General features: G+C 34.1%; 4 protein-coding genes across 10 annotated transcripts in view; 2 read left to right on the forward strand and 2 right to left on the reverse strand.

Annotated features, from left to right (window-relative positions):
* Positions 1 to 1,763: 1,763 nt before the first annotated feature.
* On the reverse strand, positions 1,764 to 14,767 carry LOC129809826 (anoctamin-4). 6 transcript variants are annotated; one of them, XM_055859940.1, is made up of 9 exons: positions 14,675 to 14,759; positions 14,267 to 14,510; positions 14,065 to 14,148; positions 9,870 to 10,218; positions 9,704 to 9,778; positions 9,349 to 9,515; positions 9,117 to 9,285; positions 8,823 to 9,050; positions 1,764 to 3,919 (listed from the first exon to the last, which is right to left on the reverse strand). In XM_055859940.1, the coding sequence occupies exons 1-9, from the start codon at positions 14,676 to 14,678 to the stop codon at positions 2,057 to 2,059; spliced, it is 3,183 nt and encodes a 1,060-aa protein (XP_055715915.1). In that variant the 5' UTR covers positions 14,679 to 14,759; the 3' UTR covers positions 1,764 to 2,056. The 6 variants fall into 6 exon arrangements, with proteins under 6 accessions (XP_055715915.1, XP_055715917.1, XP_055715916.1 ...); XM_055859942.1 differs by lacking the exon at positions 14,065 to 14,148 and having other exon boundaries at positions 14,675 to 14,758; XM_055859941.1 differs by lacking the exon at positions 9,704 to 9,778 and having other exon boundaries at positions 14,675 to 14,758.
* Positions 14,768 to 14,807: 40 nt separating this feature from the next.
* On the forward strand, positions 14,808 to 15,352 carry LOC129809830 (peptidyl-prolyl cis-trans isomerase NIMA-interacting 4). The gene is made up of 2 exons (XM_055859950.1): positions 14,808 to 14,957; positions 15,018 to 15,352. Exons 1-2 carry the CDS (start codon positions 14,882 to 14,884, stop codon positions 15,329 to 15,331), a joined length of 390 nt encoding a protein of 129 aa, XP_055715925.1. The 5' UTR covers positions 14,808 to 14,881; the 3' UTR covers positions 15,332 to 15,352.
* Positions 15,340 to 16,841, reverse strand: LOC129809829 (E3 ubiquitin-protein ligase sina-like). Of its 2 annotated transcripts, none has more exons than XM_055859949.1 (2): positions 16,693 to 16,841; positions 15,340 to 16,428 (listed from the first exon to the last, which is right to left on the reverse strand). In XM_055859949.1, exons 1-2 carry the CDS (start codon positions 16,741 to 16,743, stop codon positions 15,490 to 15,492), a joined length of 990 nt encoding a protein of 329 aa, XP_055715924.1. In that variant the 5' UTR covers positions 16,744 to 16,841; the 3' UTR covers positions 15,340 to 15,489. The 2 variants fall into 2 exon arrangements, with proteins under 2 accessions (XP_055715924.1, XP_055715923.1); XM_055859948.1 differs by lacking the exon at positions 16,693 to 16,841 and adding an exon at positions 16,489 to 16,632.
* Positions 16,842 to 17,068: 227 nt separating this feature from the next.
* Positions 17,069 to 24,099, forward strand: part of LOC129809835 (SH3 domain-containing protein 19) — a 28,610-nt gene continuing 21,579 nt past the window's right edge. Inside the window, exon 1 of the mRNA XM_055859959.1 lies at positions 17,069 to 17,301. The gene's annotated coding sequence lies outside the window, so the exon portion shown is untranslated. The remainder of the gene's footprint in view (positions 17,302 to 24,099) is intronic.

A 24,099-nucleotide genomic window follows, 5' to 3' on the forward strand; every position in this document is an offset into this window, starting at 1 on the left:
CTATAGGGTAAAATGAGATAAATTGTTTTTTTTTTTTTTTAATTCGGAGTTTTGAAAGTTTCTCACTGTTTTAGATGTGAATAAGAAGTAAATTACGAAAAAGTTCTCATGAATGGGATCTTGAATTGCACTTGTACTTCTTCGTGGTCTTATTTTTCTCTATAACTCACCTGAAACAGTAAGTAAATCTTAAAATTGGAAATGATTCCAAATTACTCTTTTTACCCTATCAACTGTTTTATGTTCTTAGTTTGATATTGTGTAATTTTTATCAATATTTATGTACAGAGAATGCCAATCAATATCAATATTTTTGCAAAATTAAACCTTGTTAAAAGTTTAGAGCAGTGGCACAAAGTGGATACGAAACTTACGGATAAGTGGAAATTTTGTTTTGTATACTAACGGGAAATCCCTTTTGTAAACCAGTCAATTACACATTTTGGATAATCTCTTGGGCATTGCGAAAGGTATAATATCTTAATATCTTTAAGAAAAAGATAGGATAGAAGTTCACTCCTTAACTAGCTAAAAATCATTTTAAAATAGCATAGTAATTAAATTTTTATTTAACATAAAATATCTATAAATCTTGAGTATTTTTGGAGTCGAATTATTAGTAGGGTAAAATATGGTAATTTGGAACCATTTATAATTTGGGACACTTGAAACTTTCTCATTATTTCAGATGAGCAAAGAGCAAACCAACATCGCGAAATAGAAGAAAAAGGCGATTAAGAACAGAAACAGCATTTCTTCCTTTTGAATTTATAAAACGGTGAGAAAATCTCAAATGTCTCAAATTGTAAATGGTTCCAAATTACCCCATTTTACCCTAAGTCTATAAATTTCTTTCTAAATTAGAAAAACTTTCGGCAGCTCAAAAAAAGAAGTATTAAAAAAATGATATGTATGATATTTTGATTTTACAGTATTTTGTTTTAAATTTCGATTACAACACATTGTATGCAACATTTAAGACAGCTGATGCTAATTGAAATTAAAAGTCCTGTCAAAGTGATAAAAAAAAGTTTGCCAAAAGTAAGTTCTCCCATAAAGAATAAGGAACAATTTTGTCAAAGCGACGTCCACCTAGATCTCGATAAAACTTTGTCAAAATGACGCTTTTCCACTTAAAATATAAGGAAAGTTTTGTCAAATTGTTAAAAAAAATATCAAAAAACATCCTTTTTATAAAATTATAGCACGTTATATTAACTCTTAACAAAACTTTTTTTTCAGAGCACATACACAGGAAAAATATATCGTAAAATTGTTCGTAAAAGTTTGTCAATTCCTAGGGGGAATTTACAAAATTGTCGTAAGTCGTATAATCCATAAAAAAGTTCGTAAAAGTTTGTAATTTTTTTTACAAACGTTGTCCTAATCATGATCACTCGACAATTTTTTTTGTTTTTCTTTACAAACAATTGTTCGTAGAATTTTGTTTGTCTGGCGGGCAAAACTTTACGAACAAATGACAAAATTATACGAAGATTCTTCTACTTGTTTATGAGCTTCTGTGAACAAATGTTTGTAAGAGAACAAATAATTCTCGTTAAGTGATCATGTTACGAACAATGTTTGTAAAAAAGTACAAACTTTTACGAACATTTTTGTGGGTTATACGATTTATGAGCATTTCGTAAATCACCAGTAGGAATTGACAAATATTTACGAACAATCTAATTATTTTTTCGTGTAAATCATAGTCAATGCAAACTGCCCCAATCTCCCCTAGATAAATCAAACAAGAACAATAATTTTTAAATTGTTTGTAAAAATCAGTATTTACACCAAAAAAATAATACGTTAGCCAACAACGATAATAAAATCAATAAACTTTGATAGAAGATCATCTTTTGCCTGCATACTTTTTCTTGCTAACAAAAAAAAAACAATATTGAGGTAAATATTCGATAACACACTTCAGTCTCTTGAGGATGAAGCATTTTTCACAACGCAAAAAATCACAAGAAAAATGAGTAAATAAAAATCAAGGAGCAAATCCCTAAAAAAATTGTCTAAAAAGCACTTTGAGTAAATTGTAGGACTTTTAGAGAGACACTGGTTCAATGCTGTCCCTCCTCTCCGATGCCCTGACATATCCTGGAGCTACAGGATTATTTGGTCCATGGATAACCAAATCGAGCTGAGCACCAGACATATTGGTAGCATTCATTAGCTGTTCAATCTGTTCCATTTTTATAAAATTGGCCGAAGGATTTGAATCTCTGAATGTTGTACGGGCACTTGCGACATCGCAGTATTTCTCATTCCTTGCCCGAATTGTCTCTTGTTTGATGATAATTTCATTGGTGATGTAAGCTTCTCTGCGGATTTGATCTCTGAGTTCGCAGGGCATATCGGGAATTCCCCAGCGAACAAAGATCATCACGAGAGCTACGATATTCTCAAAAACCACAACGAAAGCCAATCTTGCAGCCAGGATATGCCAATACATTGAAGTCCTTTCGTAGGGTTTCTCTGACCATGGAGGCTCCCTATAGTCAGGATATCGACAAATTGTTATGTTGTACTCTGTCATTTGAGGCTCACTGCCCGGTTGGAGGTGTCGTGTGTCAAAATATGCCAGTGAATAGTTCATGTAGCCATTGAGAGATCCATCCGGTGATACAACAATCCGATAGACAAGTCTCGGAATAAAGTCTGAGGTAAATGCAATAATGAAGCCATTTGTAATGACACTCAGCTTTCCAATACAATCGAGAATTCTGTACCAAATCCCAATGTCCCTGACTCTCTGAGATACAGGACGTCGATGATATGTTATCAGTTTCTTAGCGTCTAGGCGCATTTCTAGGACATTGTTGATAAGGGCAAAAAATGGCGCTAAAGGAAAGGCGGCAACGAAGATTGTGACAAAACCATATTGAAGAACCATTTCTAGATACTCAGGGAAGAGACTTCGCGACCCCCACTGTACCAACTTCAAATCCCTTAGCCACCGTTTCGCTCCCCCTTTCATAGACCATCCACTCTTAAGTCGAGATCCTGAGACTTTGATGACATTGAGCCATTTGTAGAATTGTGGAAGAAGCATCTCCAGGATGCTGTTCAGTGTCTGTTTCCCTACCATTATAATCGCCAACTGAATACAGAGTTCCATCAAACATCCTCCAAAGCCACATTCCTCCTGGCGAAAATTGAAGAACCTATTGTAATCTCCCGGATACCCAATAAACTTCCCCTTGAAGAACGCAATGTAGAAAATGGAAGCATAGTAGTTAACAAACTGGAGAAGGTAGATTTTCAAAGTGAGAGAATCATCAAATTCAGTCTGTGTTCTCAGCAATTCCAGCTCTGTCAGATATTCCGCCACAAAGGTGTACATCCAGTTGAACAGAATAATTAAACAAAGATTGATACTAGCAGCAGTGGCAGTTGTAAAGAGAATAGCCCCTGAATTTGTCACAGTATCCCCGTAGACACTGAGAGCCGCCAGAACGGACATCCTGTACAGGACAACAGCAAGAACTGCCGCCACGGCCAATGCCACGAGGAGCATCACAATGGAGAAACTCAAAATTGTGGCAGGAAGTTTAACTCGCCAGAAGGGCACCTGAGGCTCCATCTGATTCGTCACGACATTGACAGTTCGACGCTGTACATGAGCTAACCGGGCCAGGTACTGTGGCCTCGGATGTTCCTCATGAATATCAAAGCCAGTTAAATCCCATCTATGGGTGATCTCTGCGGAGTATCTTTTCCACAGTTCGAGAAAAAGAGTGGCCCAGAAGGACATGAAGATGGCAAAGAACACAGTGGTGTTATTGTCGAACAGATAAGTCGTTCTGGCATGCATACAGGTCTCCCTGAGATCCCAGTAATCACACCAGTGATCACACAGTGGACACATTTTAACATCCATGGCGCTGCTGCAGATATCTCGGCTCACCTAAAAGGAATTTTCTCTCTTTGGAACTCTTCCTTGAAAATAATTCTTCCCCTAACACAATATTTTGCTGAGGAATGCTGTGATTATTAAACACTTATACACCTAAGCATGAACCAGTAAATAAACCAAAAAGCCCATAAACAGACTTAATAAAACCATTAGAATCGTGTGAAAGAATTTATTAGTAGGAGTTAGTTGCTGAAACTTAAAAAAAGCATAAAATTCCACAAATAATTGCAAAGCATCTACATTACACATATAAAGAAAAAGAATACATAAAAGTGCTGTAAATTAATAAAGTTGATATTAATTAAGTAATTAGAGGTGCATTATAGTAGATAAAACTAGTACCACGCAAGGCAATATAACATACAATTATTTATACATATTTCTTTCATAATTTTGCATTTCAAAAACAGCTGAAAAAGTTTGAACGTCCTTTGGAAAGGTGTAAAAGAGCTTTGTGAAAGAAAAATTAACTTTTCTTCCTCTTGGTTTTCATCTTTTAAAATTTTACCATACTTTCATTTTTGTAAGGTAAAATTCTTCAAAGTTCCTAATGAAAAGTGTTCCACGGAAGTATTTTTGGCATTTTATAGAGTTTACTAATTGTTCCCGGAAACTTAGTTAGTTCAGGAGTTAAATTAAGAAAATTTTACATGTAAATCCTTTTTTGAGAAACGGAGGAATGTTTTCTCTGTTTCTTCCTAGATGAAAATTTTATTTCCGCTTTACTACAATTTGTATTTCAACAAGAAAAGTTAATTTTAAACTTTTTCAGTTTTTTTTTACAAATAAAAAAATGAGTACAATTGAATCCATTTTTTCAATTAAACTGTTCTCTGTTATACAATAAGAATTTGAGTTAAACTGGTTTCGAACATAGGCAAAATGTTTGGGAAAATTTTGGCTTTAAATCAGATATTATGGACAAATGGTTCCCAGCGAAGATTTCAACATTCTAAATTCGGGTTATTCGAGTTATCGAAATTTTAGCCTTTATAACCCGGATTAGGTTTGTTTAGGCCGTTTAGGCCATGAAGATTCAGTTACAATTTCATTACATACCGATTCAGTTTATTAAATTTTGAAAATGTCGTCTTGAATACAGTAAGGGCAGAATCACGACAGTAAAATGCTCACCGTCACCGTCAAAGCCCTCACCGTATTTCGTTGATTTACGCATTTTCATTGTAATTTTTACGCAAATTCTCAATTAACGTGTTACATTATCTCATACTCGGTGGCACTAGGTGAAAATAATATAAGAAAATTGAAGAAATAAAACGAAAATGCGATAAACGGTGAGCAAAAAAACTGTACGAAAAACTGTAGCAAAAAATCCTACAGTTTTTTTTTTTGCTTACCGTTTATCGCATTTTCGCTTTATTTATTCAATTTTCTTATACTATTTTCACCTAGTGTCACCGAGTATGAGACAAGGTAATATCGTAATGGAAAATTTGCGTAAGAATTGCAATGAAAATGCGTAAATCAACGAAATACGGTGAGGGTTTTGACGGTGACGGTGAGCATTTTACTGTCAATGTGATTCTGCCCTAAGCCCTATATGGTTTTACGAACTTCAGATATCCTAATACGGAATTCAGACCTAAGGCTTAAGTGGTCTTCAGACCAGAGTTTTAGCCCAGTTCGCGAAAGTTTCAAATTCCTAAATAGCAATCAATTTTTTCGGTTTTTGAAAATCTTATGGATCATACTCTCAATATTTTATACTAAATCAAAATTTTCCCAAAAAAAAATTTACTAAATGCCTAATTAGAGAAGTTAAACCATTTGGCTAAGCTTTAGGTCTGAAGCCCGTATTAAGAAGTCTTCAGACTAGAGATTTAGCCCAGTTACCGAGGGTTTCAAAATCCTAAATAGCAATTAAATATATTGTTTTTTTTCAGAATGTAATTGATCATTAGTTCTTAAGAATTCAATCTTAAGTCAGAAATTTTTCAAACATTCTTGATTGTAAGAAAATAAAGAAATTAATACATATGGCTAAGCCTTAGGTCTGCAGCCTGTATTAGCCAATATGGCTCCCCTTCTGTAATCAGTCAATATTTTTTGCAAAATTTTAAGTTAAAAATTATAATCCAAATTATTATCCAAAAGCAAATAATCTATAAAATCCTAACAAATCAAAAGAATTGGATTGGTATTTAGAATATTGAGACCTTCGGAAACTGGGCTAAAGTTTTAATTAGATAATCATTTTATTTCATGAAATTTTATAAATTTTTAAAATTAGCTGTCCTAGTTCAATTGGTTATAAAATCGGTAACGAACCGGTTTATAACCAATGACTAATTTTTATCCGAAATTTGATTATATTGCTCCTAAGGTATTTTGGGCAATGTTTTGAGTAATGTGTAAATTGGTTCAAATCGGTTGTGAATCGGTAATGAGCCGGTTATGAACCGATAAGTAACTTTTGTTCGAAAATCAATACTTAAAAATATTTCATGGAACCTCTTGAGTGATTTATGAATTGGTTCAAATCGGTAGAGAACCGATAAACGGTAAATGATGCGAAAGTACTTTTGAATATACTATTGAAGCCACGAATTCCAATACTTTGCAAAGTCTGGGACGCTGTGCCACCCCTTTTTGAATTGTGATGGAAAAAATTAGTAAATTTTAACTCTCTTTTTCGTCTTTTAGACATGAAAAGAGTAACAGTTAGTTCGAAAAAAATTGAAAAACTCGTAAAAGTATTACACCGAAACAGAAGTAAAAATAGTTCTAAAAGAAGTAATCAAATTTCATAGAGAAAAGAATTGATTTTATACATCGATCCGAGGAGGTTTTGCACGTTTTTTCTGAATGTTAAAACAAATAAAATAAATTATGCATCTTACATGTAGATAGCTATATTGGTTTATAAATTATTTAACATATGGGGGAATTTTTCTACCGGTTTGCTTTGGAAGTTCGAGACTAAGGTTAAGACGGCGATGGACATAACACAGTTTCTACTACTGCAAACATATTACACTTCTGTAACGTTTGTTGGCGGTTTTAATTTAATTTCGATTGCAATTTTCTAGCATTTAATGAAGCGTAACCAGTTAACATTACTTTGGAAGAATTATTAATTCTAAGTCGAGGCAGACGGCTGGAAAATTGCTTAGACAATATCCGTAATCAGAGAATTGAGAAAAATACCTTGGCAAAAATTCAGACAATTTTCTTTAGATTCACAGCTGAGATTGATAAAAATCTCACGTAACAAGAATTAAAGAGCATAGGGATAACTTGCAACAGCTATCCGAATCCCCTTGGTTCACAAAAAAAGAAAAAAAAAGAAAATTGTTCCTATGCCTTTTTAAGGTAAAGTGCCCTCACGTCGACCGGTTCCTCAATTCGACTGGTAGAGTTATTTATTCAATTTATTTATATTTGCTCTAATATTTGGGGTATGATCTAACATTAATAGGTCAATTATTCCATAAATAAATACGAATCAGCGACAATTTTATAGAAATTCACCATTAAAATATTCAAATATTGATCACCAGTCGAGTCGAGGAACCGGTCGACTCGAGGGCACTTTACCTTTAAATGCGCAAACTTAAAAAAAATAAAAAAATGTGATTTTGTAAAAAACAAAATCAATAATTCATGAAATAAATTTTAACCATCTAACAGTGTTTTCTAGGATAATTATGATCCAATAAAGTCGAAAATCCCATCCATTCTTCATTATCTCTTTTAGTTTAGGCGCTAGGTAAGAAAATGTAAAAATTTTTTGAAATTCTTTTTGCTTCTAAAATTCATATTTTTAGTTTTTTCAATTTTTTTAAATAAAATATACAAAGTAGAATGACATATCTTTCAGTAAAAAATAAATTTATTTTAGTCAGATAACTTTAAATCGGTATTTTTATGGAAATTGGAAATGAGTTTTTTTGCACAAATATTCTTTGTTGCTTTTTCTCTGACCTGTGACACGAAACTGGGAATAGCAACAAAATGAAGAGTCAAAATGAGTTCAAACTTTCAAGAGATGTTTATAAGACTATTACCGAGGACACTATAGCACTTTTAAATAAATAAAAACTCTGTAATCGCAGTAAATGTAAGTTTTGTGAAGACCGTCTTGAGACGGTCTTATCTGTTAGAGGGTTAAAAAATAATAAAATATATTAAAATCAATAAAATGCTATAAATAAAAAATTTAAAACATTTCGACATGATATGATAGGAGAAGGCTTTCAGACTTTCCCCATATACCTTTGAAAAAAAAATGAAGTGTTCGAAGCCAAAAAGCCTTCCCCTACATTGAGGTTTAATTTTTTTTTAAATTTAGGATAAATATGTACAACAAAATCTTTAAGAATAAATCCTATTATTATAAAATTAAGCATATTTTGTGAAGTGAAAAAAATATAATTTTCTGAATTATTAGGCATGTTTATTAACTGATTTAGTGAAAAATGGTGTAAATTTAATTGCATTAATCGATATTTTATTAAATTTATGCCATTTCGTGTAACTAATGAACAAGAATTTTGAGTAGAAAAAATATAATTTTTAAATCCTTGAGAGAGTTCAGGGGCATAGGATTATTAGTGTTAGCACGAATCATTATCCCTACACTACACCATTTCACATGAAAAACGAATGTTTAAACTTAAACCCAAAAAAAATCACATTAAAATGAACATATTGAAATATTTTCTTCGAATAATTTTTTTTAGTCACAAAAGTACTTTAATTGTATTCACACAAAAACACAGCACAAGTTCACTAAAAAATAAGCGAAACCAATATTTGGCTCCTCGTTTTCAGCCAAAATAACCAAAATAGCAGCAAATATGGCCAAAATAATTTTACATATACCCAGCCTCAAGCGTGAAAAAGCAATTTAGCCCAAAAATAATTGACTCACCTGATAACTGTCCATCGTTCGCCAAGAATAGATGAAACAGGCGACTCCGACAATTGATGCCAGGAGCAACATGTACGTATAGAATCCCAACCAGGCGAAATATAGTCCAATCTTCACACCAAAATATTCCTTAATGTAATCCAATGGCTGATAGCGATACCATTTGGAAACTGCAGCCCATTCCTTGTACAGCAAATGCCTCATACTTCCGGGAATATGCACTTCTCCCTGTAAGCAAAATTGAGCTGAAAATTGATTGGAATTGTGTGGACAGGAAGCTAAAAATATACGCACATCATGAAGGGGATATGCAGCTATGTAGACTTCATCTGATATCAGTCGATCAATTCCAAAAGCATAATCATCAGCCTCTTCGGTGGTGAAGCGTTTTCTGTCCAGGATAAATTGCACAATTCTCGATCTGACAGCAGCTGAGAAGAAACAGGGCTGCTGCAAGTCAAATCTAGGAATTGATGGGGAATTTAGTGACTCTGCAGGAGCACTGAAGGATGCAAGATTAACTTACAAGTACTCCTTATCTCGACTGTACACGGCAGTGAATCGATGGGAAATTGGCGGGAAGTGTGTTTCATCGACAAGGAAGTTCTTAACAAATGATCCCCAGAGTCCACTGAGTCGACTCAAAAATGATGGTTGGGAGGATTTTTTGATAATCTCCGTCAGTCCGGGAATCTGAAAATCGTAAAAGGGATCACTGAATTTTATCCCAGCGGAAAGTGAGCAAAGCCGGAAGGTTGCAGATTAGAGTACAAGCCATCAATTGGGGAAGAAGAGGTGTTAGCCTTGGCTGTCGCAAGAAATCGCAACGGTTCGAAAAAATCACAAGAAAAAAAGAAACCTTCAAAATAAAACTATCTAACCTTGCTCGTGAGATACTGAGCGGCATTCTTTGAGATAGATCTTTTCAGTGGTTTATTGTGAACCGTACAAAGGGACTGGAAAAATAATTTTATCCAAAAAATCAAAAAAATAAAAAATCTGCAAAGAAAAATCTACAAAAAAAAAAAAAAATAAAATCTCCCTTACTTCTCTCATTGGCATCCTAAGCTTCAGGATCTCGCTGTATCTCCTCAAAACCTCAACAGGAGCATGAATTTTGGTAAAAAATAGCTCATCCTCAACACATTCCATCTCAAGTTCCAACCCATCATTTATGAGATTCTCCTCAAAAATCGTCCTCTTCTTGAGCCTCTGCTCCTCTACAGTGGCAACTTCGGGATCTGTACGTTTCCACACGAGCACAAAGTCCACAGAACGTCTTCCATCCGCAAAATACAGACTCTCATTGTTGGCCTTTTTGTTATCAAAGGGATTCCGGGGGCAATCACAGTCAGTTGCAGTGTCTTTGGTCATGATTTTCTCAGGAGTTGCGTCACTGTAACCAAAGGCAATTGCCCATTATTTCCGTGCGATGTTGGGTGGACATCAAGGTGAAGCATAGAAAGCACAACATGTTAAACGAACCACTTGTAAGCTTGTTTTATGGCAGGTGAGATTTTTTAAATGAGTCAACTCGCAAGGTGTGAAAAATCTATGTAAAATTGGAATTAGAGGAATAATATTGCTGCAATATCGTGCATTTTTTGCATTGATGCCACAATATATCGGGCATATGACCAAGAAGTGATGAATGCACGAAATGTGTGCCCAAATGACCTCAATAATTATGCAAAGGAATTAATTAATCTTTGCGGAAAACTTGGGATATTTAACTCCCGGGATCGTAAAATATTTAACGCTTAAAAAATACATATCGCGAAACAGGTGACTAATTCACAGAGTTCTTTTAATTATGTATCTTTTTAATTGTGATATTATCAGTAATATTATTAGGGGAGACCGGGGCCGATTAGGCAGATGATTCTTTAGCGTAATTTGTGAACAAAATGTTTCGATTAAACTAACGATAGGCCCCTGAACATTTTTTTAGTACATGACTGTATAATCGACTTTTTTTGTTTCGGTTCTTGTCACGACTGTTTGGTGGTTTTGAAACAGAACGAGGATGAGGAAAATCATGGTGAGGATCCAAAGCAAAAAGTCGATTACGCAGAAGCACATGAGAACAGTCATGTACTAAAAAAATGTACAGGAGAAAGATTTACGACGAGGATTTGAGAAAACGAACTAGACAACATCCAACACAAAGAAAAGTAGATTATGTAGTAGCACGAGATCTGTATAGGGTAAAGTGATACAATTTGGACAATGGTCCAAATTGAAAACGACTGTTTTCCTCAATCCTTATCGTATTCCAAAACCACCAAACAGTCGTGACAGGAACCAATACAAAGAAAAGACATTTATGTTGAAGCACTTGAAAACTGTATAATGCTAAAAAAATATTCAGGAGAAAGAACATTTTTTTAGCACTTTTGTGTTCTCATGTACTCATATATAATCCACTTTTATTTGTAATGGTTCTTGTCACGACTTTTTGGTTGTTTTAGAACACGACGAGAACCGGAGAAAACAGTCGAACCAACACAAAGAATAGTCGATAATGCAGAAGCACTTGAGAACAATAAAGTGCTAAAACAAATGTCCATTTTAAATTGGAATAGCACCATTACTCAATATCCCTTATAAGGCAAATTATAACATGCCACTGTCTATCCTCTCCACACTGGAAATTTATGTCCATATTGAAACAAATTTCCTACGCTTCTTCAGGAAATCCTCTTCAATATGGACATAAATTTCTCTAGTGTGTGGAGGCTATAACGCTCCAGTATTGAAGTAACAAATTGGTACTCAAAAGCACGATGTCAAATCTTGGCTGCGCTAGAAATATTTGAATTGAAAGTTGTTTTTGTCTTAAATTTAATCTTATTTACACAAATTCTCCAATTTCTTCTATTTAATTGATTACCCGCGGTTTTTTCTTATACCTTAACCTCAAATCTTTATACTATTAGTCATTTTCAATTTAAATATAGTACGAAAAAAACCAGCTTGGAAAGCAACAAAAATATGACAATACAAGAGCAGTAGATGAGAAAGATTTTTTTTTTAAATCAGGACCAAACAAAGAAATATTAAAAATAATAATAAAATGTAGTTAGTAGTGTATAGAACGCCTAAAAAATTTCATATGTTCCATGTATAACAAACAAATAATATAAATTCTGCTTAAGCATTAGACACATAAAGTTTAAATGCTATAAATAGTTCTTCTTTAGAATACTTTTATATTAGGATTGTTGATTTGATTGCGAAGTAACTTGTAATATTTAGTAGGGGAACATGGGGTAAAATAAGAAAATTCGAAAATTTTAAAATTCAATATGTTTTAATATGAAAGAAAACGAGACTTTTTTTACGAAAAAATAACCTTCATGAATCTCCTTCACATTAAAGTTGTAAAAAAGTTGATTAAAATAAAGCGGTCTCTAGCTTTAGACTAGAAGTTCGGCCTAGTTCCCGAAGGTCTAAAATTTCTATATAGCAAGATATTGTACTAAATATTTTTTAGACATCCGTTAGGTCCATACAGCACTTAATATTCAATCCTAAGTCAGAATTTTCACAAAGATTTTGCTTAACTGAGAAATTACAAACCATGCGGCTTAACTTCAGGTCTAAAGCCCAAATATTGAGCCCTTATTTTAATTTTTTTTTTCTAATTCTTTCTAAAAATTTAGCAGATTAATTTGGATCTCCTAAACAAAAAATTGTTGTCCGTATTAGGATTTTTCGAAGATTTTTTTTTTTCACAAATTGATTTATGATAAATTACTATTTGGGGTAAACGGGTAAACTGTGTCACAGACAAGAGGTATTTCATTTCCATTTTTACTAAGTAATGGGGCTGGTTTCTCGGGTTTCGCTTTGTAATTTTTGAATTACTTGGGTTTCGTGGAACAATAATTGTTAATATTTTTTGGTTTTGCGAATTTTCAGGTTTCTCGGGTATGATGAAGCAATTTGAGTATTCCGAAACATTTCGAAACAATTTTCTTTTTAACTCAATTCAAGTTTTGTGGTTCTCTACTAATGGGTTTCGCAAATTTTGACTTTCTCAGATTTCGTGGATCAATTTTTGAATTTTTCGGGTTTCACGAAAGAATTTTTGGGTCTCTCGGGTTTCCGAAACATGTTTTAATTAAATTCAATTGTTGTAGTTCTATACGGTTTCGCAATGCAATTTATGAATTTACGGTTTTTTTTAATCAATTTTTAATTTTTCAAATTCCGTGAAGTAATTTTCAAATTTACCGAGTTTCACGAATCAATTTTTTGTTTTCTCGGGCCTTCCGAATCTTCCGGATCTCCGGGATTCTGCAATGCAATTTTTGAGTTTATCGGGTTTCCCCGAGAATTTCCCGTTTCCCGAAGTAATTTTAGATTTTCTTGGGCCCTTCAGTTTTTAGCGAAGCATTTTTTAGTTTCTCGGGTTTTACGAAGATTGTTTTTTATCTTTGAGGTTTTGCAATGCAATTTTTGAGTTTATAAGGTTTCCCGAAGCAATTTTTCAATTTCTTGAGCTTCCCAAGGCATTTCTTTTTTTGATTTCTGAGATTTCTCGAAGCAGATCTTGATTTTCTTGAGTTGTGCGAAGAATTTTTCAGTTTCTCGAGATTTTCGAAGGAATTTTTCAGTTTCTCAAATTTGGCGAACTACCAATTAAGTTTTTTTTTTTTGAGTTTCCTGAGGTAATTTTTGATTTTCTTGGCTTTTGTGAATCAAGTTTTTGGTTTCTCGGGTTCCGCGAAACATTTTTTTTGGTTTCTCAACTTTTCTGAAGAATTTTTCTTGAATGCTTAGGTAGGGTTTCCCAATGTAATTTTTGGGTTTCTCGAGTTTTCCAAAGCAATTTTTGATTTTCTAAGGATTCGCTCAGCATATTTTGGTCAAATCTCTTGAAGCAATTTTTTTTGTAGGGATAATTTGAGAAATTGCACAATATCAATTTTGAGAATACCACAAAAATTATCTCATTCAAAATTGTAGAGCAAAAGAAAATATTCCTTTTGCCAAAATATGCCCCACGTTCCCCTATATAACATTTGAATGATTTTTGATTTCTCAAAGACGAACTCTCGGACATTCACAGGGAGCGTTTGCAGTTCGTGAGATCAAGAAAAATCTCTATTCATTACCCTGCTCTGAGGTCACTCTTGAGACTTTCATAATGAAGAAATCTCAGTCAAAAAAAAATTAAGCAATTCCAGAAACATTTCAGCGATTTCAGCACACATAAAGCCTGTCACTAACTTACTTATCCCGAGTTATTTTGTCTAAATCCTCTTCTGGCGGAGACAAGAGTCTGTGCCGCAATCTCTTCTCATCCAGTTCACATTCACTAATTGAGATAATCAACATTACAACCAAGATCAGGTTTTGCTTCCGCTCCAGATGAACAACCATGACTCATAGAAAATTCCTACAATTTTGTTTCGCATCATTGACTTTCTACTTACTTTTCCGTCTCCATCTCCTTGGTGTCCTCATCTTCTCGGTCATAGAGACTCGCGACGGACATGGCGTTGAGATCCCGAGCAGTCGTTGTCGCAAGATCAGGCAACTTCAGTGGATGCTTCCCGGACCAGAAGAGCCTCTCGGAACCCAGTGAGAACTTATCTGCTTCCTGTGATGAATTCACATCCGGAACCACACTCGATGAACGACACTCTGACCTCGGTAGATCATTGTCGCCAGCGGGGTCTCAAAGAGTGGACAAAGTGCAAAAAATTGAACTTTTTTTGTGCAAACACCAGATCACTCTGATTTTCTGCTAATTTTCTCTACTCTACTTTGCGCTTTTCACGAACAACACTTGACTAAATACAATAAGTTCTCTTGGAAAAATATCACCTGGAAAAACTTACCCATTTACTGTATTTTCACAAAAATTCCCCCGCACAAATTTCTAAGTACATTTTTCTTTCGTGCTCGCGTGCAACTTTTTCCGAAACGTGCCTGTGTGCGTGACTTGACATTTGAAATTTTCGGAACCCGAACCGGAAGCTCAACATAACCTCACTTTTATTTGCAAAACGTAAACAAAGAGGGAAGTGTTCAGGAAATTTGCAAAAATGCCCCCAAAAAAGGATGGCAATAAAGGAAAACAGGGTGGAAAGGGTGGCGGAGGTGCAGGAGATAGTGACAAGGGTGAATTTGTTTCTAAAAAGTGTTTTAAATGGTAGGAAATAATGAGAGAATATTCAACAGGTCAGAAGGAGAAGAAAGGAGGTAATTCTGTGAAGGTTAGGCACATCCTGTGCGAGAAACAGAGTAAAATTCTCGAGGCGATGGAGAAATTGAAGGCTGGACAGAAATTTCCCGAAGTAGCTGCTGCCTACAGTGAAGATAAGGCACGGCAAGGAGGTGATTTGGGATGGCAAATACGAGGAGCAATGGTTGGTCCATTTCAGGATGCTGCCTTTGCTCTTCCTGTGTCCACTGTAGCCAATCCTGTGTACACAGATCCTCCGATTAAGACAAAATTTGGATACCACATTATAATGGTTGAAGGGAAGAAATAAAATACTGCTTTTTATATTGAATATTTCAATTTTATACAAAGAAAATAACATATTCAAAATTTACTCCAAAAATGTGCCCAGGAAAGGAATAATAATACACAAAGATTAACATGGCTCTAGCAAAGCTGATTGGGCGCTGATTGTCAGTATTCCGGCTTCTAGTAGTAACCGTCATCGGTGGATGAGGAAGAGACATTGTCGTTGGAACAGTATTCAGTCTCCGTCTCAGTTCGTCGAGGGCGTTCAGAGTAATTTTTATTGAGGCAGACATATCCCTGAATCTTCAAAGTGCTGTAGGGTTCAGCTCTCACTGCAAAATTCAGACACTCGTTCTTCTCCTCGATCTGAGACACCGTGGATCGGCTTCCGTGGACGTAATCATGATACGTTGCCTTGATATGTCTTACATTGACTTGGAGCCAGGAGTAAAAAAGAGGTGCTTCGTTGTTTGTGCAAGTCCCCTGAACCCAGGCCGTCACAATGAGATCTTTGGGATTGAGCCGATTGAGCTTTTCCACGCGAATGATCAGGAAAAAAATACCAAATTCAGTGAGAAGAGCACGACGATTTCCTCCAGTACAAGTTAGATCGAAGTTAAAATAGGATTTACTGAGGTAGGATGATGCCCTTAGTTGAAACACATTCTCCTTGTGCTTCTCAATTAGATGTCCCCTGAGATCTTTGGCCAACAGAGAAATTCGGCAGTATTGCATCCTACAGACAGTTTTTTCCTCCCTCACAGCAGTCTGTGTATTATTACCCTGCCTCACTCCCGGACTGGATACTTTGGCTGCCTGAGAAGAGGATGCCGCAGCCGCAGAATCTCGCAGGGTTGCAGCATCCAAAATATATTTAACTGCATCTTCCGGACATGTATTCAATCGATTTAGCTCACTAATTATCTCCTCCAGGATGAAATTGCGAGTTCCTAAGTATCTGGCACAGCACAAGGGGCATTGTTCGAGATGTGGATAACATTTTTGGCACACTGCATGTCCTTTTTGGCACATCATAATGTTGGAAGTGTATTTTTCGTAGCAGACAGGGCAGCAAAACACCCGGTCAGCAAGTGATGAGCTTGCCCCGCTTGCCCGATTCTGCCAAAAAAGTCATTTTATATCATCTAATCGGAATTATAAGATCAAAAATAAACTCACTACAGGAGAATTCGGTAGTGTTGATTCTACTGAACCCATTTTGTAGAAGAAATTAACAAAATTTAAAGAATTTGTGAAAAATGCAAAGCAAACAAAAACCAAACAAAAAGCAACTTTTTGACGTTTTCGGAATTTTGACGCTTGCCGGAAAACCATCATAACCTCAAATAACAATTTTCTACCAGTTAAACTTGAAAAACTTACCTCATATGCGACTAAAACTCCGCAAAAGAGATCTTGTGCAGATCTATCCATCTTTCCTACTCAGAAGAAGAGTACTTTGATATTTCTTATTTTCCTGCCTTTCCTGTGCTGTTTTGTCTTTTGGCTCCTCTCCTCATTTACAAATTTTTATGTGAGATGGCGCTGCTTACCGATATATCGTCCGTTAATACATTTGAAAAATAGAATAATAAACTGCATTTTCCTCGATTTTCCTTAATATTATAATAATCCTGATTACATTTTTGCAAAAAAGCACCTAAATTACATATATCTTAAGCGATTTTAGCTAATTTAGCTTAGATTATAACAAATAATTTGTCCATAAACTTAACGAAAATAACGCAGAAAAATCGCTGCAGTCACGTCTTCGTTGAGTTTGAGTCATAACGTCAAAAAAAATTGTTCTTTTGTAGTGCGGATAATTTTCTCTCTCGCATTTTTCCTGTGTTTTTCCATAAAATATTGCATATCAATAGCTGTAAATCGGTGAAAAAGGATTTTGTGTAGTGGGTGGTGAAGTGGAATTGTGTTTTTTCCTCAAGAGCAAGCTAATAAATCAGCTGAGAAAACGAGACGATCCAGGGACAGGTTGGTGCCCATAAAGACTCCCGGATATTTACGCAAAACTACTGCGAAATTCCTCTATTTTGCGCCTAATTATAACCATCCGCGGTGGTCAGAGAGTGGAGAAAGTGGCGCAGTTGTAGAACTGCATTGGGGATTCCAATTGTTGCGTCAATTCATGGCCAAAGCAATTGGATGCACCTTTCAAGGTGCCCCATTGCTAAATTGCTCTGTGGCCCCATTTCCTCTGACTTTTTTCCTAGGATTCCTAGAGGATGTCTTTGGATTGGACATAAGTGTTTATGCTCAACAAAAGATGATCTACTGAATTACACAGATCAAATTGACTCATTGAAACGCACATGAAGCTTAAAGAGCATTGTGTCGAAAGTAGAAGTGTTTACGGGTGAAGGCTCTGTAATTCACTGCTATTGCAAATCAATGGAAAACTTTGGATAAAAATAATAATTAAAAAAGCGTTGGTTGAATAAGGACTTTTACAGCCCATTAAATTTACAGTGGTTACTAAGTTTAATCGGTTTCAAATAGTTATTTGAATTTGGCAAGTTTGAATACAATCCGATGAGAAGGGCCTCTAGTAGTTGCCTTAAAAACTTGCAATGTTTCAAAAAGTTAGGGTAAATTAGGCTAATTCAAAACCTGCTCCAAATGGAAATTTTTCGCTAATCCAAATGGAAACGTCATTGTTTCCAAGATAAATACAGTGCTAAATTATTATATTTATATATTTTCTATACCACAGTTTCATTATTTAGTTAATTTTGCTCCAAATAAAGCAAAAAAACATTCATATTTACAAATTTTAATTTGTTAATTTCTCAGAAAAATTAAAAGTGTACCTTTTCACCATCGAATTTTTCATCGATCGACCATGTTTTCCAATGAAAAACACAATAAGGTGAATGTTGTTTATTCGTTTTGTTTAACATTTATGTCATATTCCTGGATAATTTTAATTAAGTTAAGTGCTAATCTTTATTGGTAACTTTTCTTGAAGTTTTCAAAAGAAATAATTACCTATTTCGTGAACAAAAAGGGTTTTTCTGAAATGTCTGCAATTGCTTCAATAGCAAACCCCGTAAATATGATTTTTTGGAGAGATTTTCTTATTGTTTTAGATGGGAAAGGAGAAAAGCCCAGGAATAAGAACAAATCCTGCACTCAAGAATAATTCAAAAAGGTTTTGCAAGCTTTTCATCGCGGTTTCACTTAAACTGTTTGTTTCCAATTAGAAACTTTCCCTTGTCTCCATTTGGATTAATATGTTTTCAATAGAAGCATTTAACACTCGCGTATTTTTCTTGTTTTTAAGAGGTTTTCAAATTATATTTAAAGAATTTTCACTAAACAGTAACATTCTAGAAGAGTCAAGGAGCAAATTTATGTAATTCTCTTCAGAAAGAATTTCAACTTAATGTGTTGAATCTTCTGTCAAAGTTAAAGCGTCTGGACATGGTTTTGAATTAGGACATTTACCCTATTAGTTATTTTTCTAAGACCTTCCATTTGAGCCTTCTGAACATACCCTGGTTTCAAACTCTTCATATTTTTTCTCATATTCCTTTAATGAATTTGATCTACCTACTATGTGAGTCAGATATCTTATCCGACAAAGACGCAACGGTTTTGCTTATTGCTTATTGTATTTTGTAGTAAGGGCATGAAAAGTATTTTCAGAGAATACTTAATTAAGGACTTTCTACTAAGCACTTATTAAGTATCTACCTCAATTCCTCCGAAACAAATCACTCCTTGGAAATTACAAGGGGCCAACTCAATCTGAGCCATTTTTCAGGAGACAACATGAAAGATTCAACTTTGTATAGGGTAAATGTCCTAATTCGAAACCATTTCCAGACACTTTAACTTTGACAGAAGATTCAACACATTAAGTACATATTTTTTTCTGAAGAGAATTACATGAATTTGCTCCTTGACTCTTCTAGAATGTTACTGTTTAGTGAAAATCCTTTAAATATAATTTGAAAACTGCTTAAATACAAGAAAAACACCCAAGTGCAAAATGCTTCTATTGGAAACAAATTAATCCAAATGGAGACAAGGGAAAGTTTCTAATTGGAGACAAACAGTGTAACTGAAACCGCGACGAAAGGCTTCCAAAACCTTGTTGAGTTGCTCCAGAGTGCAGGATTTGTTCTTATTCCTGGTCTCTTCTCCTTTCCCATCTAAAACAATAAGAAAATCTCTCCAAAAAATCATATTTACGGGGTTTCCTATTGAAGCATTTGCAGACATTTCAGAAAAACCCTTTTTGTTCACGAAATAGGTAATTATTTCATTTGAAAATTTCACGTACCGTTAACAATAAAGAATAGCACTTAATTTAACCAAAATTAGCCAGAAATATGGTATAAATGTTGAACAAAACGAATAAACAACAGTCACCTCAGTGTGTTTTTCATTGGAAAACATGGTCAATCGATGAAAAATTCGATGGTGAAAAGCAACACTTTTAAGTTTTCTGAGAAATTAACAAATTAAAATTTGTGAATATGAATGGTTTTTTGCTTTATTTTGAGCAAAATTAACTAAATAATTAAACTGTGGCATAGAAAATTATATTAATAATAATTTAGTACTGTATTTATCATGGAAAAAAATTACGTTTCCATTTGGAGTAGCGAAGTTTCCATTTGGAGCAGGTTTTGAATTAGCTTAATTTACCCTAAATAATTATCTCAATTAAATATGGTCATAAAAATAATTTAATTCTTTTGTATTTGTATTAGCATTATTATAAACATCGAAACATACATTTTTACCATTCAAAATATGTTTTTTTATGTGTTAGCTCTTTCTCATTCTAAATGATGCGCAAATTTTCATGAAATTAGAATGACAAGGGATCAACTTGCTTGAGTTAGTCCCTTGTTTCACAAAAATTTGAACGATAAATCTATTTTGTGCCCCTTGACTTCAAACAAAACCGCGCAAGCAATCTTAAAGAGTAAAATTTTGAAAAACTTTTCTAATAACGAAATTTATTGACTCATATCATCTGAAATTTTATTAAATTCTCTGTCTGAGTGCATTAAAACCTGAAAATCGCAAAAAAGTGAGTTGGCCCCTTGTAATTTCCAAGGAGCGAAATGTTTTTAATTTCTCATTTATATTTATTTCTCGAAGAAAAACTGAATACAAACGCTTTTGCTTAATTGGCAAGATGATCACGTTGCTACCAACTTTGTTAAGTTGTCCGAGCTTGCATTTTTTTCGCTAGCTGCAACTGTTGACGGGCGAAACTGTTGTTGTGACCAAATGTAGGCTTCCGTATTGTAAGTCGAGAGCATAATAGGAACGATTTAACAGAATTCGAGGTACTTGTGATCAGAATTGCATAAAGTAAGGGCCTTGATTTGTACTTCATTGATCTTCAGATTTTATAAATTTATCACTAAACCTATGAAAATTTAATAAATCCATTTCACATATTATTTAATTAATACGTTGTGGTTATGCTAAATTGTTCCATCTTTTCCTATCCATAATGTTTCAAATGTGTCCATTGCATTCTCTGTTCCAGTTTCGACGTTTTTTCCAACAGATGTCAGTACTTTCGCCCAAACAAATCCTTAATTAAGTACTTATTAAGCATTAATTAAGGACTTATTTTATGCACTTGGACTAAGCTATTATTTAAGAGCATATGCAATGGCTTTAAATATTACATTGAACTTACTAACAGCTTACTTTGTATTAGACAAGAAATGTGAAATATAATTGCCGTCAAATTTAAGAAGTAGCTCGATCTTAGAGAAAAACGAATTGCCCAGTCACTGTACGTAGTTTTTCACTACTATTAACGTTTAACGATAAATACTGTTCCAAAAGTGAGGAGTTTTAAAAATCTTTTGAATATCTCGACTAATCCATTAAGTACTTATTAAGCATGTGATAAGTACTTAATTAATCCATGTAAATGAGTCAATCCGGGTAAATCTAACATTTTGTTACCCTGAATGGGATGTAAACTCTTATTTTTTGTATTCTGGACCCAAAAGGAAAACAATTTTGAACTATATAGAATTATCAAAAATTCGGTACTTGTGAATTGTTATAATAGAAGTATATCAAAATGTAAGATAATTTTCAGCAGTATGCGAAGTTAAACCTTAAAACAACATTTAAAAACGTTTCTTACGATCAAGCAGATTTTTCTGTCTTCACAGAATCTGCTCTAATTCGTCCAAATTTTCAGAAACTAGTCAATATTTTCATTCGATTTTCGAAACCAAGTTAAAGGTTTTCTAGACTTTTCGGATAAGCAAATTTTGAACACGCCTATTTTTATTTGGCACCAAAAAGATTATTGTATAATCAGTTGATTTCATGTTTGTATGCATATTTCTTTCTATTTAGCAGTAGTATTAAATTTTTAGTATGTTGTAGCAGGCACAATTCCTTTTTTCCTGTTTTTAAGGTATTTTTAGTTTAAATTTGTCGTGCTAAAATAATGATCAAAATTGAAAGATAAACATAAGAATCATAGTTCCTATGAGATCTATTTGCTTACCATTGGTTTTTGCCTTCTTCTTTTATTGAATAAGAGGCGGAAACTTCCAAGTAATTGCGAGAAAACCAACTGTGTCCACTATTATGGAGACGTTGGAGACGCAAGTGAGTTCAGCTGGCTGTAATATGCACAGAGTAATTTTCATTCACCAAGTATAATAATATTTTATTTAGGAAATTCCACCCTCAAAATCCCCAAGAGTTTTCATGCAATCTCCTCCAGAGATTAACCTTCAAGAGCTAGCTCCATTAAATCCATTAAACATTTTCAATGAAATCGACAGCAAATTCATAGTTGGATGAGCAAGAGATTGATTTCATATCTCTCCTAATCTCTCCTCAGTTTAGTGGGTTAATGAGAAAATGCGAGTGAATTACAATAAATTCATTCATTGTTTCTCATTTGATTTTTTTTTCTTCTTCTCTTGAACGCATGACACGCCAAGAGAGAGAAATTCACACATATTCGCGCCCCATGCAGATGAAATTACATCAGAGTCTGGCATTTTAATAATAACATCCAATTTGCGTTGGAAAATGCATCAATAAATTCCAAAAGGCGAAAAAAACTGGCGCAAGTCGTTATCGTCGTCATTGTGCGCAAAAAATATGAGGGAGAAAAATTTCACGCCCATCATTGAGAGTCACTATCGAGCCCTATCGTTGGCTTTCCGTGCGTGTTTTGGTTTCCGGAGGAAGGGAAAGAGGAAAATAGAGGGGCAACAAACTGTGGGAGAGTCTAGAGTCAATCGAGGGCAAAGTCTTTATGTAAATTCTTAAAAAAAAAGAGAAAACAATGGCAAAGGAAAATTCGCAGAATGCTCGAACATTTGCAAATTGTCCTTCGTTATTTTAACGGTGTGTAGGGGATGGTGGGGCAGTTACATGCAGCTGAGAATTTTTTTAAAGATATACTTTGGCAAAACGTTTTCACTTTTTAAATACCTTCTTCCTATTTCTTTCATTACAGGAAGATATTATTTATCTAAAAATACATAGTACTATCCCTAAAAGTTAACAAGTTAAAAAAATATATAATTTCTTAAAAACACAAATAAAATCTTAAGAAAAATATTACAATTATTTTTTCACTTAAAATTTGTTAGAAGGCCTTTCAAATAGATTTTTCTTGGCAAAATCTATTGGTGAATTATGCTTTTCTGGAGGTTATTTGACTAAAACCGAAGAAGAATATGAACCTAGATTTTTTTTAAGTATGTGGCATATTCTGTAGATGTGAAAATTGTCATATAAGTAGTAATGTTGAGATTGAGAATATAGGGGAGACTGGAGCGAAAGTCACAAATCGAAAATTTCAAAATTCAATATCTTCCAAGATAAATAAGATAGCGGCTTAAAATTTTTTCCATAGATAGCTTCCATAGACCTTCTTCAATGTTGTATGTTTCTTAGAATTCGAACAAGGAATTTAGAAAATAAGAAATATCAAAATTTTTAGCCCTATTTTTAAAATATTTTCCTTGAAGAATATATCAATTATTACCTACTTATTATTCAAAATTTGTGCACTGATGATTATTTCCTAAATGATTTGCATTCTTTGAATACGAAGCCGCTATCTATTTTAGAATTTTACAAAGATTCTTCTCTCAAGAAATCTTTATTAAGAACGACCATTTGGGGTATAAGTAACAAAAGGTATGGAGCAAAAAGTAAGAAAAACCGAAACAATTTATGATGTCTCATGGCAAAAAAAACGTCAATGCCATGTGTCGCCGTTTGTTGTTTGCATTGGTCAAACGATTTGCAGTCTTTTGTGTGTGTTTTTTTTCCAAAATAGCTTGAAAAGCGTTTTATCGTTCAGATAGAGAAAACGGTGTTTCACAAAGGTGTAGAGAGGAATAAATTTCCTATGAAAATATGTTATCTAGGTATTTTTTTTTAATTTACGATTTACGGAATCCCGTAACAAAGCGAATCAAAATGTGACAATATCCCATGCCTGATACTATTTGCCCCAGCATTTTTGAGAATGGTCACAAAATTACCTTTCAGAAAACGGCTCGATAAATGTATTTCCTTGCAAAATAGAGGAACATTACTTTCACAAAGTTGTAGAGCGGTAAATTTACTATAAAACTGCGCTAATTAGAAATTTCTGGGGCATTCGAGTAGTTTGTAAAAAAAATAAAATATCCGTTTTGTGACTTTTTGCCCCAGTCTCCCCTACTGAAGAAATCTTCTCGAACAGATGATTTAAAAAACTATGCCAGGCAATCATTAGCCAAATCTTGTGGTTTGAAAATA

This window comes from Phlebotomus papatasi, chromosome 1 (genome assembly GCF_024763615.1).
Source record: "Phlebotomus papatasi isolate M1 chromosome 1, Ppap_2.1, whole genome shotgun sequence".
NCBI lineage: Eukaryota > Metazoa > Arthropoda > Insecta > Diptera > Psychodidae > Phlebotomus > Phlebotomus papatasi.

What these genes read in the sequence shown, in the direction of transcription:
- LOC129809830 (XM_055859950.1), top strand. Translation starts at nt 14,882, where the DNA reads ATGCCCCCAAAAAAGGATGGCAATAAAGGAAAACAGGGTGGAAAGGGT. An exon ending in TGCAGGAGATAGTGACAAGG is followed by an intron (nt 14,958 to 15,017) that starts GTGAATTTGTTT and finishes AATATTCAACAG; the next exon opens with GTCAGAAGGAGAAGAAAGGA.
- LOC129809826 (XM_055859940.1), bottom strand. An exon ending in AAGGAGATGGAGACGGAAAA is followed by an intron (nt 14,149 to 14,266) that starts GTAAGTAGAAAG and finishes TATCTCAATTAG; the next exon opens with TGAATGTGAACTGGATGAGA. An exon ending in CTCAGTATCTCACGAGCAAG is followed by an intron (nt 9,516 to 9,703) that starts GTTAGATAGTTT and finishes TACGATTTTCAG; the next exon opens with ATTCCCGGACTGACGGAGAT.
- LOC129809829 (XM_055859949.1), bottom strand. Translation starts at nt 16,743, where the DNA reads ATGGATAGATCTGCACAAGATCTCTTTTGCGGAGTTTTAGTCGCATAT. An exon ending in GAGTTTTAGTCGCATATGAG is followed by an intron (nt 16,429 to 16,692) that starts GTAAGTTTTTCA and finishes CTTTTTTGGCAG; the next exon opens with AATCGGGCAAGCGGGGCAAG.